This window comes from Trachemys scripta, chromosome 10, assembly GCF_013100865.1.
Source record: "Trachemys scripta elegans isolate TJP31775 chromosome 10, CAS_Tse_1.0, whole genome shotgun sequence".
Lineage (NCBI taxonomy): Eukaryota > Metazoa > Chordata > Testudines > Emydidae > Trachemys > Trachemys scripta.
In genome coordinates this window covers 32,840,704-32,867,337 of record NC_048307.1, presented here as the reverse complement: position 1 = coordinate 32,867,337, position 26,634 = coordinate 32,840,704, and the positions used below count along the sequence as shown (strand labels likewise).

General features: G+C 45.6%; 1 protein-coding gene across 2 annotated transcripts in view; it reads left to right on the top strand.

Annotated features, from left to right (window-relative positions):
• The window catches only part of LOC117883505 (zinc finger protein 239-like), a 53,817-nt gene that overhangs the window by 16,663 nt on the left and 10,520 nt on the right, over positions 1 to 26,634 (top strand). The window contains exons 1-4 of one of the 2 annotated variants that reach the window (XM_034782796.1): positions 2,640 to 4,053; positions 5,307 to 5,376; positions 5,455 to 5,562; positions 12,518 to 13,706. In XM_034782796.1, the coding sequence (XP_034638687.1) occupies positions 5,310 to 5,376; positions 5,455 to 5,562; positions 12,518 to 13,706 (1,364 nt within the window). In that variant the 5' untranslated portion in view covers positions 2,640 to 4,053; positions 5,307 to 5,309. Of the gene's footprint in view, positions 4,054 to 5,306; positions 5,563 to 9,140; positions 9,200 to 12,517; positions 13,707 to 26,634 lie in introns of those variants that run through there. The other variant, XR_004647300.1, reaches the window with a different exon arrangement.

Sequence of the window (26,634 nt, the reverse complement as noted above, 5' to 3'; positions counted from 1 at the left end):
GGGGAGTGAGGGCTGAGGATGAGGGGTTTGGGGTGTAGGAGAGTGCTCTGGGCTAGGACTGAGGAGTTCAGAGGGCGGGAGGGGGATCAGGGCTGGGGCAGGAGGTTGGTGCACCTGGGGGGGGGGCCAGGGCTCTGGCTGGGGGTGCAGGCTCTGGGGTGGGGCTGGGGATGAGGGGTGTGGGGTGCAGGAGGGTTCTCCAGGCTAGGATCGAGGGGGTTGGAGGATGGGAGGGGGGTCAGAGCTGGGGAGTGGCTCAGGGGTGCAGGCTCTTGGCAGCGCTTACCTCAAGTGGCTCCCTGAAGCAGCGGCATGTCCCCCATCTGGCTCCTACGCGGAAGCATGGCCAGGCTGCTCTGCCGCACACTGCCCTGTCTGTAGGCGCTGCCCCTGCAGCTCCCATTGGCCGTGGTTCCCAGCCAATGGGAGCTTTGGGGGCGGTGCTGGGGCCAGTGGCAGTGTGCGGAGCGGAGCCCCCTAGCTGCTCCTATGGGTAGAAGCTGGAGGGGGGAAATGCCGCTGCTTCCGGGAGCCGCATGAAAGAAGGAAAACAACATTTTTTTTTTTTTTACACTGTATGGGTTATGGGTTGCAGTGCTTCTACATTTAATTTTATGGTATTGGACTCTTAATTTTTTTTTTATTTTGCACTAACTGGTATTACTTTTTTGTACTAAATTTTTAATTTTTTTGTGGTGATAAAAGAGGACAAGTGGTGTTTTTTTTTTTTTTTTTTTTTTTTTTCCTTTATATTACTTAAGGCTGCTTTTACTTTGTATAGCATGTATTTTTTTAAATACTACAAGTGTTATTATTAGAATATATTGACTTAATTTTATATTTTTAAAGCAATTGCAACATTATTGAATGGTTCCCATGTGTATTCCCCCTTATCTTTGCTAGTACAGACATTCTGTTTCCAGCCTTCTAATTCATTACCTCCCTAATCCTGTCTCCCCAAAAATAAGACCTCACTAATGTCCAATTACTCATGTTAAGCCAGGCCTACAGTAAGGTGGGTCTCAGCTTCCTTATTCCTAAGATTTTTCTTGGAGCTTTGAGAGTGGGACTAGACTTCTTTTCCTTTTTCTCTAGGCTGAGGTGAACTTTCTGAAAATGTGGGCTTCAGCGAGCATCAGAGTTTAATTCTAGCTTCATAAAACAGTCTTTAACCTTTATTAAAATTCCTAATAAAAACTTGTTTTAAAAACGCCTTTGTGTCCTCCAGTTTCCTGGAAATGTTTTCAGTACCTGAGATGTTTGCGACAAAGATTCCCAAGGTGACAAATTTTCCCCCTTACTCATTTATCTCTCCACCATCAGGAATCAGGGGCATGTGTGCACTAAACAGCTTGCTCAGACCCTGGTTACTTGAAGGAAATTTGCACCAGTATAATGAATGTACACCAATGCCAATCCCTCCTGCAGACATGCTGCATGGCACAAAGTGAGGCTTTGATTGGGTAGCTCAATTTGGTAACACTGATGTAGGGATACATGTATGACTTTCCTTAATGTAGATAGGGCATTAGAGCTGGAATGGCTACTTCCTGAGAGCCTGGACATATGAACTCTTCCAGCTGGGGCACAACTTGTCTCCTCTGGCAGCAGCATCTGCACCTGTCTCCCCTCTGTTGATTCCATTGCTCTTTAGGAATTTAATTAACTGTTTTTATTTAAACAGAATAGCCAGAGCTCCTTTCAGAGGTTCTAGCCAGACTCCCTCCCAGGCTTCTGGTATTCATCATCTGTCCACTTCCTGTCCCAATTTTCTGGTACTTTTTGGAATACTCAATTCCCTGGTGTGTTTCCCTGATACTCCACTGGCCCATCTTCTGTGTCAAAGTTGCACCTTGGTGGTTCTGGCTATGTAGATGGGACCACTGAATTTCAACAGCTGGTCTCTGATTGCACATCCGTCTACTTGTCTTTGCACAGGTCAGCAAACAACTGACATCACTGGACAAAACATCTGACTCTTGTTTACAATCTAAAATTATTAGTTAAATCATCTTAGTCTGATTGCACATCCGTCTACTTGTCTTTGCACAGGTCAGCAAACAACTGACATCACTGGACAAAACATCTGACTCTTGTTTACAATCTAAAATTATTAGTTAAATCATCTTAGTCTGGTATTTTAAAATAGACTCATATATGTCATCTAAATAGGAGAGAAACAAAACCATTCTGACCAGGGAATTTCTCCAGGAGCTCTTGGAGTGAAAGTGAGATTTCATTCCTGGATTAGATAAGTGGGGTTGGAAGGACTGTTGATAACAGAGAAATAATCCAAAGGAGCCTAGAGAGAATGGAAATGTGGGCAGGAAATTACAATATGGGAATGAATTTCAGGGGAAATTTGAAATCTTAATGAATTGGAAGTACAGATTGTGGGAGGAGGAAAACTGGAAAGCAGTAATGGGAGAAAGGGAGGGGATGGAGGGGGCAGCAATCTTGCTATATTTGTATTATGATACAAGGATCATGTACGCAAAGGCCTCATAGCATGAAACAAGGAAGGGAAATGAGGTACCCCTTTCTTCATCCTCATCAAGAGACTGGGAGGGGGCAGACAATAGCAATATGAGAGCTGGGGGGTGGGGAGGGAACTCACCGCAGGAGGAATGGCTTTTCTTTTTCTTGAAATCAGTGCATGTGGGGAGGAGTTCCTGGGGCAGTCAGAGGTTGAAATTGGGGGGGTGAGCAGGGTCTTTCCAGATGCTTAGCAGAGGGCCTATCTTTAACTGCTTGCCTTGATGGCATAGGAGGAGGCATGTTGCCCTGAGTCAAGCATCATAGTCCTTGACATCCCCAGCACAGGTTATTTGTGGTGAGTGAGGAGAGGGATGGTCTGGAGGAGGTAAATGTAGCTTGAACCATGTGGAGAGACAGTGAGCAAGCTGGTACATTAATAAAATCACCTGGTGATGAAGCAGGATTGTGCTCATCTGCCTACAGCATGTTATCTTACCAGCAGTCAGTAAAATGGGGTTAAGGCCTGGAGCAGGGTTAGAGGGAACAATGTGATGAGTCTGACCTTCCTGGAATGAAGTATCTCCCCAAACAATGTTGTCGGCTCAGCAGTGTTGGTCCCATGGTCACCAAGGAGGTTGAGATACTGTACCTGGAGCTAGGAGGGGTCAGTAAAATGGGAGTAAAGGCTGGAGCAGGGTTGGAGGATAGAATGTATTCAGTCTGATGCTCCCATTGTCCTTCCTAATAAGAAATGTGTCACAACTAACATTACAGTATCAAAATTATTCAAAGCTTTAAGACACAGCTTTTTATACTCTTCTCTGGAATAATTTAATTATCTTTACTAAAACATCCCTATCTAATGCTTCTTTGCTCTTTTCTGAGTGCTGCATTCCTAGATTTGTAAATGTTGTGAATCCTGCAGATCTTGGTAGTTTTATTTTTCCCCTCTCATAGAAATAACGTTTCAGTTGGAGTGCGTCACTGAATATATAAATACCTGCTTTTCCCCACTCTTCAATATAGAAAGTCTCATTTTTGTATGTTGGTAACAGAGACTATTGAGAGGGCTTTAATTTCTTTGCAAGAGAATCCCATCGTTTAACTATGGATATCAGTTAATATATTTTTCCCTGCTCAATGACCACCCAGTGCTTCTCATTCGTATGCTCCTTAGCTGCTCTGATGGGCTCGCTTGCTAGTAACAAATAACGTGAGTGTCACAAAAGGAAGTTAGAGCGTGTTTGTCCTATAATAGTCCCGACTCCCCTTCTTCATCCCTGGGAGCAATGTCCCTCTCTGTGATTCGTTAACACTGTCACATGACAGGCCCTTGCTCAGCAGGGGAGAACCTGTGTCTGTGAGTCCTTAGCAATGTCACATGATAAGGGCTAGCTACTGCTCCTGCCTGCTTTCTTCGCACAGCCCCCAGCTGGTCCTGGCCGCCGGCTCTCCTCGGCTATGCGCCTGGGAGGAAGGCTTCTGTTACTAGCCTAGCCAAGCTGGGGACTGTCTCAGACTGTAACTAGCCTCCTAGGACTCTCCAAACGCCAAGTCCTGAGCCGGAGACTAAAGGTAACTGAGAGATGTCGGGTAAAGTGCGTCTGTAAAAACACCCCCCTGCTGCCCCATCTCCGCTCCCTGTGTGTCTGCGAGTCCCAAACCGGCTGGCTTTACTGACATCCCCTTAGCGCTCACAGGGGCTGACCCAGTTATAGGACAGCAAGTAGACCCGGAAATGGAGCACTAACCAAGTCCCCCAGCCGGAGAGGGAAGGGGTTAGAAAGGAAAAATAAGAAAAGGGGTGATAAACTCCAAGAGAAGGGCTGCCCAGAGCTGTTACTGGATCATCGAGAAGAATTAATCTAAAAGGAGGCAGATTAAAAGGCTGCCCTCCCAGACACTGTCAGGGAAACCACCCAAAGTGTAGCCTGTTATTCTGCTCTCTTGCAGTGTTTTGTTCAGGCTCTGTTAAAGGGAGGTTACACAAATGTCTTGGTTCATTTAGTGCTGTGGAAGATGCAGGGTCTGCACGGTAGCAGAGGGACCAAGCAAGTGGTATCTGTGCAGAAGAGCCTGAGGGGATTTTAGCTTCAAAATGGACTGAAACTCTTTATAAAATCTCCCCAGTTGCCCTGATCTGAACAACATCCATGTGTTGCTCTGCCCCATCTCCCCAGGGAGCTGGGGGAAGTGAAACGACTGCAGGGAGCTGGTGCAGGGAACTGTTAATGGAGATATCAGGAAAAGGGTGAGGAACAGTAAATTGAGGAAGGCAGGAGGGAGACATTAACCCAGTGTTGCCAACTCCTGTGATTGGTGTTTCTCTTAAAGCTCCAGCTTTGTGATTATGTGAGAATCTGTTGTCATTTAAAACATGACCTCTGAAGGCTCAAAAACCAGAAGGCAAATAAATTTGTTTTTAAAAAGTACATGATATTTGAACACTTGGGTTAGCAATGCTTTAATTAAGAGGGAGAGGCAGCTCTTCAGGACAGGTGAGTGGGAGCAGGCAGTGACAGGTGACTGCTTCTGCTCTGCAGCAGCCCAGCAAGGGGACCACCCTTGCAAATATCTGTGCCTGTGGGGAAAGATTGTCACCTCCTATTTCCTCCCTTTGAGAAGGAGGGTCAGAGATGCCACATCTCCTTCTGCTCAGGGCTTCCTAGGGGGAGAGAACTGAGACATTGACCTGTCTGGTTACTCACACACATAGAATCACTGTCTCCTCCACTCCCCAGGCTTGTTCTGTTTTCTGATGGGCCCTGGTCTCGGCCAGTAAGATCTCTGCAAGTCGCTTAGTATTGTTCTCTTTCTAAATCCCCCAGTTTATGAAGAGCCGACTCTCCTACTGGGGACACAACACACGACCTAGCACACATCTGGCTTTAGCACAAGGTATTTCCCTTCTATGCAACTGAAATGTCCCCTGGTAAAGAGAGTCCTGATCTTGCCCATTTCTCCTCCCTTGAGCAGGATTTCCAATTATCAAACCGGAGATGATCTCCCGCATGGAACAAAAGGAAGAGCTGTTGATCTCCTCTCTCCAGGGCTATGAGGAAACAGCGATACCAAATGGCACAGGTGAGACGTAAGCTAAATTATCTAGGGAAAAGTCAGCGAGCATAATGAAAATCTGGAATTCCCTCAGCCCTGTTGTGAGTTCCCACCACTTTGTCTTGTCTAACTCGGACCACTGTTGTAACCAGTCTTTTTTGAGTCTTTGTACATGTGCTTCATGCGTGTGAGATCAGAATCTTTCACCAGTCCATTGGGCCGCCCCTGCACATCCCTGTGTCCTTCATCTGAGTTCATAAAGGGCAGAGTGGCAATAGCTGTTCCTGACTTCCCCCTTACTGCCCTTGGGAGCAAGATGGAACTCGGTGGTGTCCGCCTTCTACCGTGCATCATTTTTTCTCTCTAACTCTTAATAATTGGTTAGTTCTTTTTGTTAATGAAGAAAAAGGTTTCTTTGTTATCTCTTTCTTTGTGTCTTTGTCACTGCCACCTTGAATAGGGGATTCAAAGCCCTTGGGCTTTAAGCCTTGCTCATCTTGTAGTGAACTTATTCCCTTGGCTGACGGCCACTGCTGTTGCTTATTTTGTTTGTGTGAGAACCATGTGCCTGATAGGTGTTTGATCTGCTAGCCCTTCTCATCAAGAACCTGTCAGTCGAGCGATACTCATCTGAAGCTGTTTCTCCTAGAATAGTCAAGGAGGGGAACATCTCATTCAGAAGAATGCACCTCTGACACTAAAAAAGGACCTGCAGCCTTGAAATCATATCCAACCAGTGCTCCTGTGAGTGGAGACCCAAGACCAGTATCAATACTGGTCTTAGGTGTTGGGCCATCCCTGGATTCCTAATCCACACTTGGCACCATTGGGAGTGCCAAAGACCAATCCTGCCTCCTCCACACTATGGCAAGGCAGGTCAGAACATCAGTCAAAAGACTCTCGGCACCTATCTGCCTCCCCACAAAAGGAAAAATCTAACAGGCCTAAGAAGAGTCATATCCCTTCTGCCTCCTCCCAGGAGCCAAACATTAAGCTATCTCCTACAGCCGGGGCTAGTGAGGCACGAATGCCTGCATGCTCAGTACCAAGCAAAGTCAAATCAACCCCGGTGCCAGAGTCCAAAACCAAGCAGTCTTACTAGACACTGAAGCCCTTGGTACCAGAACAAGCACTAGTGGTTGAGTCAATCACGGTGCCAGCAGACATCCTGTTGGCTGCAGTCACCATATCACTGGTAGCGTCTGTCATCATCAAGATCACTACTTATAGCATATTCCTTTTCCTTTCTTGACCATGCTTTTTCTCCCTCCTTTAGCTAGAAACCATCCCCAGTTTCTTCTCCCTGTGCAACTGGGTTAGGTGATGGGTCACCTTCTCACCATATGGCTCCTCATCCTAGGGCCCCATCTCACCCTTCACATTCTGCTTGCCCCTCACCTTGGCCTACTCAACCCTATCAGCTTTTTTCTTTTAATATTCCCTCTTGGCAACAATTTAGTTATTGAAGCCCTTCCTCCAAAGCAGAGTGGATTTGATTTAAATCACTAGTCAGGAAGACTTGATTTAATCATGAATTTCTACATAAAAGTGCATTCTTGTTGGTTGTTATAACCTTAATACATATTCTTCACAACTCAGAGTTAGATGTAGGTTTCATTTTTAGAAGGTACACACTATACATTTTAAAGTGATTTATTTTGAAAACTTTTCAGATGAGTTTTACAGCTATATCAGAAAATGAATGATTGTTTGGTTATTTCATTTACCAAAGGTAATTAAAGCAGATAGTTCACCTCCCAATGACTTCATAAATATCTCCAATTCAACAGGTTAATCATTAATATTTGGAGGCTTTTCTTGCCATGCTGTATTAGGAGGAGAACATCACCAGACAGACATTTAAATTGTTTTATTTAACTAAAACAACAACATTAATGTATTCTGGATTTTTTTATTCAACAGCAAACATATAATATTTTAACAAAACAAGCATATGAATTTTTTAATTTAGCTAAATATTCAAGTTTTTTTCAAATCAGGTTTGTTTTTGTTAAAATTGTTTTAAACTAAAATAGTTAAATGAAATATTTTTTAAAAACAAAACAAAAATTAAATTGACTGTTAGCCAGGTCAACATGAGAAACTTAAAATATTGACTTCTGCAGCTAACTCACTCGTCTTCACTTTCATTTACCTGTTTGTTCATAATCTGGAAAAGAAAAACAAGCTTTCCTGCTTTTTCAGGTCCCAAACGATTTCTCAATTTGGAATGAATTAGTCCAAAGGAAGAAAATATTCTTTCTACACCAGCAGAAGAGCTACTGCTGTTAAAAGTGAGATTATCACTTCAACAGTCTTTGAATCCAAGTGCTTAAGTGACTTCCACCAGTTCACTGGTGTGACTTTCTGTAAAACATCATCAGCAAACATACATTTCTTGAATGGTTCACCCTTAGCTCTGAAGCTTATAATAGTTGGCATTATGGAGGGATGATTGCTGGATGTCCATGTCATAGCCAACTCCTCTTCTTCAGCAGTTAAGGTTTGACCCTGGTATCAAGTATTGAGAATATTTGCAAGAAAATGAGCTAGAGATAGTGCTTGTCCCATTTGTTTTTTTAATGCTTGTAATTTAACTCTGTCACTGTATATTTCTCTTTTTACGATCTCACACAGTTCCTTCCAAATTTCAACAGCATCAGCAATAAACCAGCTATTTCCCTGCATTTTGTTGAAGGCTACAGAAATAGGCTTCAGGGTACTCAGCATGTGTTCAACATTTCTCTTAAGCCCAATGTTGAGAACTTTGGTTGTGACAGTACCATCTATTTTTTCACGATTTGGTTCACAAACTGTCATCAGATTAGGCCAGTTCTTGATATAGTGCTCAAAACAGTCCACTACTGAGTTCCATCGCATGTCTTGTGGGAGAGTTAGCTTGGTTCCTCCCACTTTTTTCAGAGCAGCTGCTGCAAAGTGGTTGTTATGGAAGTATTTTGCAATTTCAACAACATTAGCCTTTATTTCTGGAACACTGAAGTCTTTGGCTAGGAGGTGCATCAAATAAGCACTGCAACCATATGTTATTAGCTTGGGACTCTCTTCTAAATTTCTTCTCATCTTGGATACATTTGCAGCATTGTCTGTGACCAAGTTGCGTACTAGACAGTTGAATTTTTTATCACAGTTTGTTATAGCTTTTAGTGCTACTTCTTGTAAGTATTCTGCTGTGTGTGCATTTCCTGATGTATCAGTTGTTTCTGTAAGGAAGACATTCCCTTTTTCTGTTGTCACACAAGCACATACAACAGGATCATTGCGGACATTGCTCCACCCATCAAGACTCAGGTTAACAATTTTACACTTTAGACTTTTTGCACACTGCTCAATTTCTCTTTCATACGTTTTATCCAGCAATTTGCCTGTGACATCTGCTCTGTTGGGTGGACTGTATCCTGGTCTTAATGACTGAACCATGTTAGTGAAGTGTGGGTTCTCAGTCATACAGAAAGGAGAGTTTGTTGCATAAACAAACCGGGCAATTTTTTCATCAATTACCTCTTTTTGTAATCTGCTGGTATTTATCACAAACTTATCTCTGGTTGTTTCTGGATGATGGAGATATTTTTTTCTTTTTGCTACAGGTGATATACTGTGGCTATCTGACATACATGATGTGACGGAAACACTATCATTGGCAGATAACTCTGAAACTATAGAAAATGATGGTGATCTTGAAGGTGGATAGTCTTCCGAATTCTGTATGTTGAGGATGGATTCTCCTAAACAAAATAAGTCAATGCAGTTATTTAATTATTATTATGATACTGCTCATTTTACTCATTGCATTCACTGACACTCAGTAAAGGGGAAATTGTAAAAGGAAGATCTGCCTATTTCAGCTATTTATTTTTTATCACAACTGTATCTAAAATGATAGTACCATAGAGTAACAATTATATTTTTTTGTTCAAACATGAGAATTCAAGAATAGTCCAGAAGGAAGACAGGCAGTCCTTAAGAAAGAAGTATAAAATAAAAAAGTTTACCAACCTGAAGATCCTTCATGTTCAGGCATGTTCCTTTCATCATCTTCAACGCAGCTTCCTCCTGAGAAGGAACACTTCTCATGATGTTGTCTCATTCGGTCAACCAGGCCATGCATTTCTTTGTTGCACTGTTTGCATTTTGCATACATGCCTGTCTTACCCACAGGTAGAGGAACTTCATTAAAATATTCCCAAATTGGGTCTCTTTTACAGCCTGCTGCCATTAGAGGTTTTCCCTTCTAGTGAGAGAATGGTATGGTAGATCTCAAATCAATGAAGGCTACACTCAGAAAGACCTCAAGACTTCTGGAATATGCTGCTCAGACAGTTTCACTTTTGTTTCTACTGCCTGTCCCTCCCTTCTCACATTTATCTCCAGACTTCTTCTCCTTGTCCAGATCTATTCTGCCCCCAACAATCTTCTATTCATTGAACTTCTTGAAACTTTGCACTTTTAGAGAGAGGTACGGGATTGATCTGTGTACACAAATTTGCAGAGGGACAATAGGGTTGAGGTCTGTTATTTCTCACCTCTATGTATTATTTATTGATTTATGTAAAAACATTTTTGCTGTTAACACTCATGTTATCTCTGTAGAGACAAATCCACAGTTTGATAACTGCAAAACTAAGCATCTCTGATAGTATCTTCTAGACGGAGCACTGAGCCCCATTGGGTAGATACAGTACAGACCTGTTTACGCGTGAATTCGCTTAACGCACGGTAGCGCCATGCCTCCCAGTGCTACCTATTTAACACATGAGGCTCGTTAACACGTGGTACAGGAACTTGCTATGTAGCGCTATAGATTTGCTCACTAACTCACTGACATAGAAATCGACAGGAAGTGCGGAGCGGAAACGTGTTGTACATCTTTACTGCCGAGGGGCATCAATGGGCAGCAATGTTAAAGTGCTGCAACGGCAGCACTTTAAGGATGGTCTTTTGCTGTGGCAGTGCTTTAACGTTACTGCCCCTTCCACATCCTGCTGTCGGTAGTCCTGCCAGTAGGGACCCTACCAGCAGGGCTGCCGACAGGGGAGGCAAAAAGGGCAGGGACATTAAAGTGATGGTCCTTTGCTGCGGCAGCACTGGGCCGCCGACGGAGGGTGGCTAGCAACGTTAAAGTGCTGCTGCGGCAAAGGACCCTGCAGCGCTTTACGGTCCCTACCCCTTTTGCCCCACCTTGGCCGCCAATGCGGGGGGGGGTTGGGAGCAAAGGGAGCAGCTGCCCTGGGGCCAGCGATTTAAAAGGGCCCGGGGCTCTGGACGCTGCTACCACAGCAGTGGCATCCAGCGCCTCGGGCCCTTTAAATCACCACGGGAACCCTGGGCAGCATGGACCAGGCGGCCTGGAAGGGCTGGCTGGGGGATGCTGACCCCTAGCACGACCCCTTCCACCCGTGGCCCCGCCCCTTCCAGGGGCCAGAGCCGCCCCCACCCCGTACCGGTAAGTGTCCTGAGTTACTTTCACCCCTGTGTAGTAATAATAATGTTTTTATTAGATTACACATTTGAATTCATATTCTTGCAAAGCACTGTTAACAAATAGACCTGCAGTATTTGGGATGCTGTGAATATGTATGTAATCCTAGATAATTATATGTGTGTGTGTATAGATATCTTAAGATATTTCAGCATGGCCCTCTTAACCCACGGTCCGTTAACACACAGTCATGATGGCTTGACTCCTGACATCCGCGCGTAAACGGGTCTGTACTGTAGAAAGATTAATTTAAATAAATCTATACAGAAGCCCCTGGGACCCCATAAGATGGATCCCTAATCCATGAACTATTGGAACGCATTTACAAAACTTTTCTTAAACATTACATGAATATATTGTCTCATACTATAGAATTAGAATTTATAATCCCTAATCCATGATGAGATATCTTTGAGCTATAATGTATCTTAATTAAAACTCTCTTTAGATAGGTTTTTGCCCCAAAAAGCATTTTATCAAAAAAATCTGATTTTTTTTTTTAAATCATTGATTTTTATCCACCCTGCTCCAAAACTTGCCCCTCTCATTCATATATGCAATAGTGGAGATCTTGCTCCCCTGCTGCTTCCATTTTGACTCCCCACACTGTGATGTCCCCACCTACACCTTCTTCAATAGCTAGGGAACAGATGGAAGAATACTTGGATAAGGAAGACCATGATCAGCAGCCTCTAGATCCAGCCTCTACAGTGGACCTCTCGTCTTCCTCTCCTGAGGCAGCAGTATCTTCAGCACCCAAACTGATGAATATGCAGCACCGGCTGGATTGAGTTAAATCATAGGAAGAGACGTCAGGAGGTCATCCAGGCCAACCCCTTTCTCACAGCAGGACCAACTCCCAACTAAATCATCCCAGCCAGGGCTTTTCAAAGTCATTTAAATCTCTGATTTAAATCGTGTGTTAAATAAGCAAGCAGGAAACCTTGATTTAAATAGTTAATTTTAATCTTGTTTTGCATTTGTACTTTTTAGTTGCTTTCCTAAGGAAATGTTAAATCTCATGGTTGGTATAACTATTAAAAACATAGTCCTTTTCAACCAAATATAGCCTTTACACTAAATTTGGTACTTTTTACTAACAAGGAGTATACACTATATATAGACATTTATTTGAACAAAAAATAAAACGTAGCCATGGTAGGACAAGTGGCTGGAGGGAGCCACCTGGCGTGCTTGTCTGTCCAAGATCATCAACGTGTACTCAAGGTGGCTAGTGGCAGCCTATCCTGCTGCTGGGGCTGCATTCTGTTTTTAGCATGCTAACTTAGATGAGAACTAGCATGAATATGTCTCCACAAGCTGGGAATCTCACCCCCAGGCTCGAAGTGTCGACATACCCTGTCACATGTAACAAGTGCAGGTATCATATGTTCATATGTAAATAAGATTTTCAAGATGAGTCCTTGTTCTAAGTTTTCCTTTCTCTCCTGTGACTCATCTCTGGATTCTCATTTTATTGACTAGGTGATGGGATGGTGAGTGAGAATGAGGAGGAGAATTTGCACCAGGAAGGTCCTGAGTCAATGGAACCACAGGGCAAGTTATCACGAATACCCCAAAGGAATATTTCCCAGAGTCCTGAGCAGGGCAAAGCCTGTGAGGGTCAATGCAGATTGGAAAGGCATCTGCGAACTCCTCCAGGGAAGAGACAAAGCAAATCAACTGCATGTGAAAGAGCTTTCAGGAAACTGCCAGACATTGTCCAACAGGGAAATCCTATGAGGAGGAAATCAGTAATGTGTGATGACTGTGGGAAAAGCTTCAGGGTGAGCTCAAACCTCAGACAGCATCAGAGGATCCACACCGGAGAGAAACCCTTTGGATGTGCCGAGTGTGGGGAAAATTTCCGGCAACGCTCGCACCTTATTCAGCATCAGAGAATCCACACAGGGGAGAGACCCTATGAATGTGCTGAATGTGGGAAAAGCTTCAGTATGAGCTCAAAACTCATTCGGCATCAGATAATCCACACAGGAGAAAAACCCTATAAATGTGCCGAGTGTGGCAAGAGCTTTAGTGGGAACTGGCAGCTAATCCAGCATCAGAGAATCCACACAGGAGAGAGACCCTACGAATGTGGTGACTGTGGGAAGACTTTCAGTGTGAGCTCAGCCCTTACTCGTCATCAGAGAACCCACACTGGAGAGAAACCTTATGAATGTGCCGAGTGCAAGAAAACCTTCAGTCAGAGCTCAGAGCTTATGAAACATCAGAGAGTCCACACAGGCGAGAGGCCCTATGAGTGTGCTGAGTGTGGGAAGAGCTTCACTGTGAGCTCTGCCCTGATTCAGCATCAGAGATTCCACATGGGGGAAAGACCTTATGAATGTGCCGAATGTGGGAAAAGCTTCACAGTGAGCTCACACCTCATTCAGCACCGGCGATTCCACACGGGGGAAAGGCCCTATGAATGTGCTGACTGTGGGAAAACCTTCCTTTGGAGATCAGCCCTTCTTCGACATCAGAGAATCCACACGGGAGAGAGACCCTATGAATGCACCGAGTGTAGGGAAAGCTTCCGTCAGAGCGCGCATCTTATCCAGCATCGCCGAATCCACACTGGGGAGAAACCCTATGAATGTGCCAACTGTGGGAAAGGCTTCACTGTGAGCTCTGCCCTTATTCGACATCAGAGAATCCACATGGAGGGGGAGCCCTAAGAGTGGTCTGAAAGTGGAGAAAGCTTCATATCCGATATCCTTCCAGGGTCTCCCAGTGGATGGAAGCCAGTTGTGTTTCTACTTTGGGACCACAGTTCTTCCCTGTTCATAGTGAATGAAAAATGCCTTGCTGAGGATGGAGTGTCGGTGGTCGAGTTAGAAAAAGAGGCAGTGTTGGTGCTTGAAGAAGAGTCATGTAAGGCCCTGGGGTGTTGAGAGGAATGCATGCTGGGAGCCAAAGGAAGGGACCAGGAGGTGTTGGGGGGTGGGTCATTTGGGTGATGGAAGGAGAGTAAGTAGTGTAATTAAGGGGAAATCATGTTAGTCATTTTTAATAAATATATTTAAGAGGAATGAAAAAATGAGCACAGGGAGGACCTCAGACAATTTATAGTGAGAAATAAATGGAGCATCTTCTAGCAGATAGAGCAGAAGGTGGAAAATCAGCACTCTTGGGTTCTATTCCCAATTCTGTCACAGACTTGTTTGGTAACTCTGGGCAGCTCACTTCACCTCACTGTGCCTTCATTCCCCCCATCTGTAAAACAGAGACTATAATAATGATAATCACTCTTACAGGAGGATTTTACTATTTAATGTCTGTATTAAAGTAGTGCCCAGAGGCCTCATCAGGAATTGGGGCTGTATTATACTAGGTGCTGCACAACAAGGTTTGCACAGTTCCTGCCCAGAAGAGTTTACAGTGTAAGAAACCAGCTTCCTTCTCTGGGATTCTGTAGCTCTTGTTACTGACAAGAATTTTTCTTGAAGTTATGAGCTTTGAGGATTCTTTTTGTGAGTGAAGGGAGCATAGTTGTGTGTTTTTGTTTGTGTGTGTGTTTGAAATATGGATTTCAAAGGTATGAGTTTAATTCTAGTTTCAAAAACCATTATCTTTATTGTTTTTTTAAAGTTCTAATAAAAAGTTGTTTAAAATGATCCATGTCTCCTTCAGTTTCCTGGAAACGTTCTCACTGTCAAGTAGTGTGTCAAGATCCACAGCTCCACTCAGTGTAAATCACTTATTTCTGTGTCCAGCCCATTATGAATGCTTGTGATCAAGAATCAGGGGTACATGTGAGCTCGAGATTATTCAGGCTCTGATTGCATTAAAGAAATTTCATCAGTGTAATTAATGTAGTTACACCAATGCCACCACTGGATATAGACATGTTGCACAGCATAAAATGGGCTGTCATCAGGGCAGTTCAATCCAGTACCAACTATGTAGTGACAACAGGGCAAATTTCCTTAAAGTAGATAAAGCCTTCCAGCTGCAATGGCTCCTTCCTGAGAGGCTGTTCTCCATAGGGAGAACCTGACAGTGTCTTCAGCACCTATCTTCTCTCTGTGGTTTCCATTTATATTTAAGAGTTCAACAAACTTTTCTTTAAAGAAGAGCTCCTTTAAGACATTCTGGCCAGACTCCACCCAGGCTTGTGGTTTCCATTGGATCACTAGCTCCTGCCCCAGTTTTCTGGTACTTTTTAGAATACCCTAGTTTCCTGCTGTGTCAAGAGTTCTACATCCTTTTTCCTTGTTACTCAGCTAGCCCATTTTCTATTTCAAAGACCCCCTTGGAGGTTCTGGCTCTATAGATGGAGCTTAAAGTTGCATCTCGACAGCTGGGCTCTGATCACATTCACCCACTTGTCTTTGTATAAATCAGCAAACAACTGAGATTATTGGAGAAAAAGTCTTGACACTTGTGTTAATCATTAGACAAATCATTTTAGTTTTTTTTTAATATATATACTAGCCTCATCCACTTAATCTGAACAGGAGCAAATGGCATTGCCACCTTCTTCTACCCAAAAAAATGCATTCAGCCCCTCCCATCTCGCATCCCTCCCAGAAATATCAAAACAAAAAACCAAAACCTGAAACCAATCAACCTAAAATGTGTTAATTAAAAAAAACACTCTAAGCTTATTTTTATTCTGAAAAGGAGTAGTGACAGACTCCATAAAGGCCATTAGGGACTAATGCTATTGATTTCACATAGAAGGTGCTTAGATACTAGCATGATGGGTGGCAGTATAAACCCTTAAGGAGGTGTCTAAATGGGGGGTTTAGTCCTCAATAACTCAAGTTAGTCTAGCGTGAAAATGTCTGCATATACACACTGCAGTTCGTCACAGCGCATGAACGCATTTATCACAAGCTCTGGAATTCTCTTTCAAAGTGTATTGTTTGATTCAAATTGAGTTAGTTAAATCCATTGTTTGTCTGCATGCAATGCTGCGATGTACTGTTTTGGCAGTCCTCCAACTTCTATCCCACACTGCTTTGTAGGTGTCCAGTACTGACCTGTCTGTTTACCTATGTGCCCTCCACTGCTCTGGGGTCAAGTTGACCAGATGTCCCTTCCTGCATTTAAAAACTGGCACAGGCCCAGAAGTTTCCCATTTGCTCCTGGATTTGACTATAGCAGCATTGCTACAATGCTATTCCAGAAACCTTGCAACCAGGGCTGGCTCCAGGCACCAGCCCACCAAGCATGTGCTTGGGGAGGTGCCTGGAGGGGGGTGGCGCGGTGGGGCCCCAGCCGGGCTCGCCGCCCTCCCCCCAGTGTTCCGGCCGGTCGGGAAGAGCGGAGAGCCCTGGCCGGGCTCTCCGCCCTCTTCCCGGCGCTCTGGCCGCTGGGGGCTCTCCACCCTCCCCACAGCACTCTGGCCGCCGGGGGCTCTCCGCCCTGCTCCCGGCGCTCTGGCCAGTCGGGGATTGCGGGCCCGCGGCCGGGCTCGGTGTCCTCCCCGCCGCGCTGGGGGGGGCGGCGGGTGGCTTTTTTACCGCCCTAGGCAAAAAAGCCCTAGGCAAAAAAGCCAGAGCCGGCCCTGCTTGCAACATGCCTCGTGGAGTGCTGAGACACTATGTCATAACTATAAAGGGAAGGGTAACAGCTGTCCTGTGTACAGTACTATAAAATCCCTCCTGGCCAGAGACTACAAAATCCTTTTCCCTGTAAAGGGTTAAGAAGCTCAGGTAACCTGGCTGGCATCTGACGTAAAGGACCAATAAGGGGACAAGATACTTTCAAATCTTGGGGGGGGGGAAGGCTTTTGTTTGTGTTCTTTGTTTGTGAGTGTGTTCGTTCTCGGGACTGAGAGGGACCAGACATCAATCCAGGTTCTCCACATCTTTCTAAACAAGTTTCTCCTATTTCAAACTTGTAAGTAAATAGCCAGGCAAGGCGTGTTAGTTTTCCTTTGTTTTCTCAACTTGTAAATGTACTTTTTACTAGAGTGTTTATCTTTGTTTGCTGTACTTTGAACCTAAGACTAGAGGGGAGTCCTCTGAGCTCTTTAAGTTTGATTACCCTGTAAGGTTAATTTCCATACTGATTTTACAGAGATGATTTTTACTTTTTTCTTTAATTAAAAGCCTTCTTTTTAAGAACCTGATTGATTTTTCCTTGTTTTTAAGATCCAAGGGGTTTGGATCTTGATTCACCAGGAGTGGGTGGGAGGAAGGAGGGGGGATGGTTAATTTCTCCTTGTTTTAAGATCCAAGGGGTTTGGATCTGTATTCACCAGGGAATTGGTGAAAGGTTTCTCAGGGCTTCCCAGGGAGGGAATCTAATTGGGAAATGGTGGCGGCGGAACCAGAGCTAAGCTGGTAGTTAAGCTTAGAAGTTTTCATGCAGGCCCCTACATTTGTACCCTAAAGTTCAAAGTGGGGATACAGCCTTGACACCCTAGAACTCCTAGCCATCTGGAGAGAAGTGTTGGTGCAGCAATCTCATGTGGCAAGTCACTGGAATAAAGATCTTTTTGTGGATGTGACTAAGATGTCTGCAAGGGGTTACAACTGGATGCCTACCAATGCTGAGCAAACAGCTCGGGTATTTACACTAAAACCAGGGTTAGACATTCTATACCTTGGGGGAGCATCCTGGAACTCCCATATTCCTCATTTTTATATAATCGTGATCTTACCTTACAAGGCATGCTTTATATGTATCAGGGGAAAGGTTATGATCTGCTGAAAGTCATTTCTCTATCCATATATGTATATAATTAATGCATATGAAGTTATGAGAATTATGTTGTATGGTGGTCACTAAAACATGCTGTAAGTTGGGGAATCAGCCAGACAGCAAGGAAAGTAGCCAACACCCGAGTGTGGTGTCAATCAACCCATCAACAACCATTGTCCAGCAAGGGAGCTACAATGCAATGACTCACCTGCATGAGGCCACACCAGGGGAATTGCTTAACCTTGCCAGGAGACTCAGCAATGCACCCAGACATGCCTGGACTTGTGTTTTCCAAGCACATGGATTGAGGGTATAAAACAAACACAGTGGCCACATGCTTGGCCTTTTCTCCTGCCCCCACCTATGCTGCATGCAACAAAGACACTGAGAAGAAGACTGAAGACTACAACAGAGGAGACTCACCCAGATTTAAGGGACAAATCTGTATATTAAGGACTGTAATATCCAGTGGGGTGAGAAAAACTGCTTAATCTAGATATTGCCCAGTCTAATAGGATTGAGAGTTTAGACTGCCTGCTTATATTTTATTTCTTTTGGTAACTAACTCTGACTTTTTGCCTATCACTTAAAATCTATCTTTTGTAATCAATACACTTCAATTGTTTATCTTTACCAGTGAGTTTGCCTGAAATGTGTGGTAAATCTGCTCAGGTTTTGCAAAGGCTGGTGTATATCCACTTTCCACTGATGAAGTGGTGAACCAATTAATAAATCTGCATTGCTCATCTTGAGCAGTGCAAAATGGTATACTTCTGAGGTACAGTGCTGTGGGGATTTGGCTCTGGTGCCTTTCTCTGTGTGACTCATGAGTGGCTCTGGGAGCATCCATGCAATATAGCTGGGTGTGGAGCTCCACATGCTGTTGTGCTGTGTGATCACAGCACCTGGAGACATTTGCTGCTGGTCACTATCAAGGCATTCTGAGAGACAGCCCAGGCTGGAGAGAGTTCAGGGGGCACAGCGGTCCCACAGTCCAAGGCTGCACCCCAGGGATCCCATCACACAGGGATGGCAGGAAATAGTCTGGCTGTGGACATATAGCATGTCCATTTTTGGACAAGATTTTATGCAACTACATCACTACTGAACCCAAGGAGGTTGTGGACCCTGTGTTCCAACAACCCCTCAATCCCCCAAGGATGAGCAGCAAGTCATTGGAGGAGCAACACGATGAAGTGAAGAGATCTCCCTGGAAATCCAGGATTTCTTCAGGTCAAGGCCTTCAGGGCAGCCCTGTAGGCTGCGAGGCCAATTCCCAGTCAGAAACTCAGTCTGGGACTGTGGATCCTATAGCGGGAACCTCAGCAAGTAAGTGTCTATCTTCATCGTATATTACTGTACTATACTGCTGTGCTACTTTTTGTTCTGTCCCACAGCCACAGGCATTTGTCACAGATATGAAGTAGGAGCCTGAGTCTCCAGCCCTCACCTTCCTCCCTCAGCTCACTCGCGCACACACACACCCTCCCTCCCACATATACATTTTCATAGTGGTGGCTCCTCGTGCTGGGCAGTTGGCTTCTGGCTCATCCTAGAGTCCTGATCATCAGATGTTTTCAAGCCCATGCCACGGATGGCACATACCCATCTACCTATTTTTCTTTCCCTTCCTGCCCCTGTCTGCCCAGTGAACCACCCCCTAGCCCACTCCCCAACTCTGTTTGTCTGCTCAAAATGGCAGCCAGCAGCATCGTGCAGCCACAACCTTTACCCCACCTCCCCTCCTCTCCCACAGCATAGTTTAATAATGAAAATGTGATAATGAAAAATTCTGGGAAATTCAACTGTTTATTGAGACAGTGGTTACAGGAAAAGAAGTTCATTTAGTATTCTCGGTTTACGTGAAGTAGACATGGGCATTGCATAGTCATACAGGTACCAAGATTACAACTCTCAGCGATAGCAACGCTCTTAACAGCTTTTCACAGATGTGCAAAAAGAAAAACTGGAAACAGTGAATGCTTCAGTCAATAAGTGCAAAACCCTCTCCATTTTCACCATGTCTGCAGGGGAGATAAAGCAAAATCTGAGACTGAGAAATTGCTGGTTATGAGAGTGTGACGAACTGGGACTGTTCTTAATGTGGTCTTTGATTGAGTGGGGATGCTGGCTGGGAAGGCAGGGGCATGTGGCTAGGACGGTCTGTACTGGGGGATGGGAGACTGGCCTTGAGGGAGAATACCTGAGCATGTAACATGAGAACCCAGGAAGGGGTTAGAGGCCAGGTGACACTTTGGCCCAGGAAACTGAACAAAGGCTGGGGAGAGAGTTTTCAGGAACTGGCTGGTAATGGAGGGAGCCCAGACGGGGCTCTGCCTCCCCCAGTGGGGCTGTGGTGCCCCTGGGACCCCAAGATGGACCTAACTGGCGAGGGAGGTCCTGTTGTCTGTGCCTGCAAGACTTGTCTTGGACTGTGTTCCTGTCTTCTAAATAAACCTTCTGCTTTACTGGCTGGCTGAGAGTCATGGTGAATTGCAGGAAGCCGGGGCTTCAGGGCCTTGTGTCCCCCCACACTCCATGACAGAGGGATAGCTGCATGAACATCCACCCAGTATAACTCGCAGTTTCCTTCCACTCCTGCAGCACTTCTGGAAGGGGGCGGACTGTAATGGGGTGTACAGACAGAGGGGAGGAAAGTCTCTCCTGGTTACAAGCAAGCAGCTTGATCACAACCTATTATGATATGGGGCACTGCAGGTTGGTACACTCCCACTGCAGCTCTGGAGCTAATTCAACACATATTTTAAAAAAGATCACCTTTGTCATCCTGAAATTCTCTTGTCACTGTTGGTCATCCTAGGTCTGCAGAGCAGTCCTTTCCCACCAATCAATGCTGTTTTCCCAAGCCCAGAAACAGCACTGTACCATGTGAAACTGCCCCAGGAACTGCTCTTGTAGTAGCAGTTGCTTGGTATTACCCCCTTCTTCATCATCGTCCTATTTCCTCTGCCACTACTGAAGCTGTTGCTGCTGCTGCTGGAGGATCTGCTGCTGCTACCACATCATCTGCTTGGTGGTGTGGTGGGTGAAGTCCAAAACTTAAGCCACCTGACTTTGAGACCTGAAATACACCCCAAGCAGCCTCTGTATTTTTGGTTGCCAGCATAGTGGTGCGAAACATTGTTGGGTCCATGCTGGCAATTAGAAAATGGTGCTAGCATGCCCAGAAAGAGGAAGCATGGGACGGAGAGAGTGGAATCATGGGATTTTTTAAATTTTACCCTAAATCCCATAATTACACTGGCTTCTGCCTTGCTTCCTCTATATGCATCCCACAATGTGCAGTGAGAAAAATCCCAGTATGCACACAGCTCAGCAACAAAGCAAAGGATCATGGGATATCCTCTAAGACTCATACCACATGCTTAGCATGCAGCAGATCCCCGCCGTGTGCACACCGTAATGTGAACTGAAGAATACCTGTTCTGTAGGCATGCTATTAGTGTTACTTGCTTATTGTGTGTTACCTAAAGCTTGTCAAATAGCTGCAGATTAAATCCCCTGTGCAGGCAAACCCTAAAATAGAAACAGAACTGTTCTATCCAGCAAATGGGAAATTTCTCTGAGATCTGTTTGGCAGAAAGGGTTGGGAAGCAGTGGTGACATAAGAACAGCCATACTGGGTCTTCCAACAGCGGCCAATGCCAGGTGCTTCAGAGGGAGTGAACAGAACAGGTACTCATCAAAAGATCCATCCCCTGTTGCCCATTCCCAGCTTCTGGCAAACAAAGGCTAGGGACACCATCCCTAATAGCCATTGATGGGCCCATCTTCCATGAACTTATCTAGTTCTTTTTTGAACCTGTTATAGACTTGGTCTTCAAAGAGTTCCATAGATTGACTGTGTGTCATGTGAAGAAATACTTCGTTTTGTTTGTTTTAAACCTGCTGCCTCTTAATTTCATTTGGTGAGCTTTAGTTCTTGTGTTATGAGAAGACGTAAATAACCCTTCCTTATTTACTTTCTCCACACCAGTCATTCTATAGATCAGTGTTTCCCAAACTTGGGATGCCGCTTGTGTAGGGAAAGCCCCTGGCGGTCTGGGCCAATTTGTTTACCTGTCATGTCCGCACGTCTGGCCGATCGCAGCTCCCACTGGCCGCAGTTCGCTGCTCCCGGCCAATGGGAGCTGCTGGAAGCGGCACAGGCCGAGGGATATACTGGCCGCCGCTTCCTGCCACCCCCATTGGCCTGGAGCAGCGAACCGCGGCCAGTGGGAGCCACAATCGGACAGACCTGCGGACGCGACAGGTAAACAAACCGGCCTGCCAGGGGCTTTCCCTACACAAGTGGCATCCCAAGTTTGGGAAACACTGCTATAGATGACCAGATGATTAATCCAAAGTGGCCTGGGGGGCTGGAAATATGGTCAGAAGATTACAAAACAGGAATGAATTGGGGGGGGAAATGTAAAATTTTAATGGTGAATCAGAAAAAACAGATATCAGTGGGAGGTGAAATATGCAGAAGCAGCAAGAGGCGAAAGAGACCTAGAGTTGGGAATGGGCCGCAAACTTGCTATATTTGTGTTGAGATACAGGAACAGCATATGCAAAAGGCATACAGCATGAAGGGGAAACCAGCTACTCCTTTCTCCGTGTTCCCTTCTGGAATTTTGGGATTTGATGGGAGATTCAAGTGAGGATCACTGCTGGGACAGCTTTTCTTCTTTTTCCTGAAAAGGTGTGAATCTGTGTGTGTGTGTGTGTGGGTGGGTGCCTGGTGCACCTGCCCCTGCAAGGAGGTTAGTGGTGCACTTATGAGTGGAGAGTGTGGGGAGAGAAGGAACTCTCCATACAGTACAGTACCAAGGCTGTGTTTACGATGTTTCTTTTGATGGCATAGGAGGTGGGTGTTGATCTGAATGTAACATTGTGGTCCTTAGCATTCCTATGCCAGATTATTTGTGGTGGTGCGGAGAGGGTAGTCTGGAGGAAGTGGATGTAGTACGTGTCACCAGAAGAACCAGTGAGCAAGCTGACGTGTTAATGAAGTCAGCTAGCAGTGAAGCAAGGAAGGAGGTCTCAGGAAGTGTGGGCTCATCTGACACTGTTATCTCCCCTAAGCTGGCTGAAAGCACCAGAATGGGGGTGCCATATCCTTTATTTCCCCTGTCCTCCCCAACTCTTTTTTTTGGTTAGCAGCAACAGGAATGAGAATTTGTCATTCCCTGTCCTGCTGCAGAGAGGTCCCATCCCTCCATCCTCAGCAGGAAGGTAGAGGTATCTGCCTACAGCTAGGAGGGGTCAGTAAAATGGGGTAAACTGCTGGAGCAGGGTTAGAGGGTTGAATGTATTGACTATAATGTTCACTCTGACAAGAAATGTTGTCCCAAACAATCTAACAGCAGTAGTCTTTCCATAGTCAAGGTTGAATCCTGATTTTTAAACCCTCTTCATCACACCTTCCCCCTCAAAAAAATGGAATCCCCTTGAAATGTCACACACCATATCTCATAGAATATTAGGGTTGGAAGAGAGCTCAGGAGGTCATCTAGTCTAATCCCCTGCTCAAAGCAGGGCCAGCACTAACTAAATCATCCCAGCCAAGGCTCTCTCAAGCCGGCCTTAAAAGCCTCTAAAGATGGAGATTCCACCACTCCCTAGGTAATCCATTCCAGTGCTTCACCACCCTCCTAGTGAAATAGTGTTTCCTAATATCCAACCTAGACCTCCCCCACTGCAACTTGAGGCCATTGCTTCTTGTTCTGTCATCTGTCACTGAAAACAGCCTACTTCCATACTCTTTGGAACCCCACTTCAGGTAGTTGAAGGCTGCTATCAAATCCCCCCTCACTCTTCTCCAGACTAAATAACCCCAGTTCCCTCAGCCTCTCCTTGTAAGAGATGTGCCCCAGCCCCCTAATTATTTCCGTTACCCTCCGCTGCACTCTCTCCAATTTGTCCACATATCTTCTGTAGTGGGGGGACCAAAACTGTACGCAATACTCCAGGTGTGACCTCACCAGTGCCGAATAGAGGGGAATAATCACTTCCCTTGATCTACTGACAATGCTCCTACTGATACAGCCCAATATGCCATTGGTCTTCTTGGCAACGAGGGCACACTGCTGACTCATATCCAGCTTCTCATCCTCTAATCCCCAGGTCCTTTTCTGCAGAACTGCTGCTTAGCCAGTCGGTCCCCAGCCTGTAGCGGTGCATGGGATTCTTCCTTCCTAAGTGCAGGACTCTGCACTTGTCCTTGTTGAACCTCATCAGATATATTTTGCCCAACCCTCCCATTTGTCTAGGTCACTCTGGACCCTGTCCCTACCCTCCAGCATATTTACCTCTCCCCCCATCTTAGGGTCATCTGCGAACTTGCTGAGGGTGCAATCTCATTAGTAAAGATGTTGAACAAAACCAATCCCTGGGGCACTTCGCTTGATATTGGCTGCCAACTAGATATTGAGCTGTTGATCACTACCCATTGAGCCCGATAATCTAGCCAGCTTTCTATCCACCTTATAGTCCATTCATCCAATCCATACTTTTTTTTAACTTGCAGGCAAGAATACTGTGGGAGACTGTAGAGGAGCAGACTCACCACTGAGGCACCTCCTGCTGGTCATCTCAGCAATTAGCTCTTCCAGCATCTTGGAGTGCCCCCTGCAGGCCAGTGATCCGCCTGTCCTCTGGCCCCTGTCCCTCCCGGACCCCGGTGCCCTTGTATCTGGGGTGCTGCCCCCTGGCAGTACACCCCTCAGTACTAGGTCTCCCCTCCCTGGGGAACCCCCACCCACTATCCCTACCTCAGAGTAAGGCCACTGCCAGCCACCAACTAGCTCCTGCTCCCTGGGGTAGACTGCAGTATAGGCCACTCATCACAGGCAAGGTTGGGTTTGGACCTGCTGCCTTGGCCTACCCCTGGGCTGCTCTCTGCAACCCCCAGTACCCCTTGACCTCTTATCAGGCTGCAGCCTGGGGCTTTCCAGGCTGGAGCTCCCCAGCCCTGCTCCACTCAGGTACTCTATCTCTACCTCCCTATAGCGAGGCCCTTCTCTCTCTGAGTGCAGAGAGAGACTCTTTGACTGCTGGCTCCCAGCCTTTTTATACAGGCCAGCTGTGGCCTGGTTGGGGTGTGGCCCAGTTGCGGCCACTTCCCCAATCAGCCTGGCTTTTAGAGCCGCAGCCCTCTGCAGGGCTGCTTTCAAGCCCTGCCAGGCAGGAGTGGATGTCCACCCCGCTACAGAGACCATATCAAAAACTTTGCTAAAGTCAAAATATATCACATCCACCGCTTTCCACATATCCAGAGAGCCAGTTATCTCATCATAGAAGGCAATCAGGTTGGTCAGGCATGACTTGCCGTTGGTGAATCCATGTGGACTGTTCCTGATCACCTTCCTCTCCTCCAAGTGCTTCAAAATGGATTCCTTGAGGACCTGCTCCATGATTTTGTTGGGGACTGAAGTGAGGCTGACCAGTCAATAGTTCCCTGGGTTCTCTTTCTTCCCTTTTTAAAATATGGGCACTATATTTGCCTTTTTCCAATCGTCCGGGACCTCCCCCGATCGCCACAAATTTTCAAAGATAATGGCCAATGGCTCTGCAATCACATCAGCCAACTCCCTCAGCACTGTTGGATGCATTAGATCTGGACCCATGGACTTGTGATTTCATCCCAGAGCAGAGTTTACTGGGAAGTTTGGTAAAAGTCAGAAATGGCGTTTCAAATAGTGGAAGTTCTTACAACGTCCCTGTTCACCCTGCAACAACCCCCTGGCTTTCTCGGGCTCATCCGAACTCCAGCCCTCCAACTGGTGTTGTTTAGAAGTCCTTTGAGGGAAAGGGGCCTTGAGCTGTGTTTCTGGAATGCATGCGATGGATTGCAGCATTACAACACTATAGGGAACTGGATGTACATGTCTACAGCCTGACACCTACTGGCTTTGCTGAGCGGGGGGATACGTGTGGGGTTTGTGGATCTGTTGGGGGGAAATGCTACAGCACCTGAAGAGTAAACAAGCCGGTGGGCTGAGCCATCTGACCCCTGGGCGGATGTCTCATCATGGAAAGATGTATCCTTGTCAGAATTTTACCTCTTTTTTTAAACTGAAGCCTCCAATCTCTCCTGTGCTCTCCCCTCTGAGAATCCCTATGGCTAATTTCTGATTTTTATGTCAGAAAAAAAGCACTGAATTATGTGAAATTCTCTAGAATTTCTCCCTAGACAGCCCCACAGGGAAATGGAACTTTCCACCTGTCTCTCTCAATAGCATGTTCTGGCTGCTCAGGCAGTGGCTGAATCAGAGCAGGAGGGAGCTGGGGTGGAATGTTTCTCTTGCTTTAAAGCAATTGAATTAATGCAAGCACCAATTTCTCCCTTTGATCCCAAACAGAAAGTGGCCTACCCTTCTTTCCTAGTATTGATTGTATAATTGGGGCATAGAAACAGGATAATTACAGGTGGAATATGCAATGGAAAACTTGATATAAGTGACAAGCAGGCCTGTTTGAATGTAACTCAGGAATAAAAAAGTACACCAAGTAGACACTACAGTGGTGGGGACACATAAGTTCCTGGATCAATAAGAGGAGGTTTTCTTGGGGCTGGAGGTGCATAATTAATTGCTGGAGTGGGGGAAAGGCTGAGGTGGGATGCAGAATTAATTAAGTAGAATATGAGTTTGGGGAGAAGCTGTGAATTCTCTGTGCCAACAGGCAGTGTTTTAGACAAACCTTATATGATTTGATCTCAGCTGGGTCTTGTTGCGAGAGCTCCTACAACAGGGGCCAAAATCCCCTTGTTCGATACCAGTGATACTCAGACTGTGGCTCACGAGTGGAAAGTGCTTCTTTCATGTGTCTCCTTTGGCTCTTTGCAGCACATGATATTATAACACTGTGTGATTTAATTACAGTAGAACCTCAGCATTATGAACACCAGAGTTACAAACTGACTGGTCAACCACACA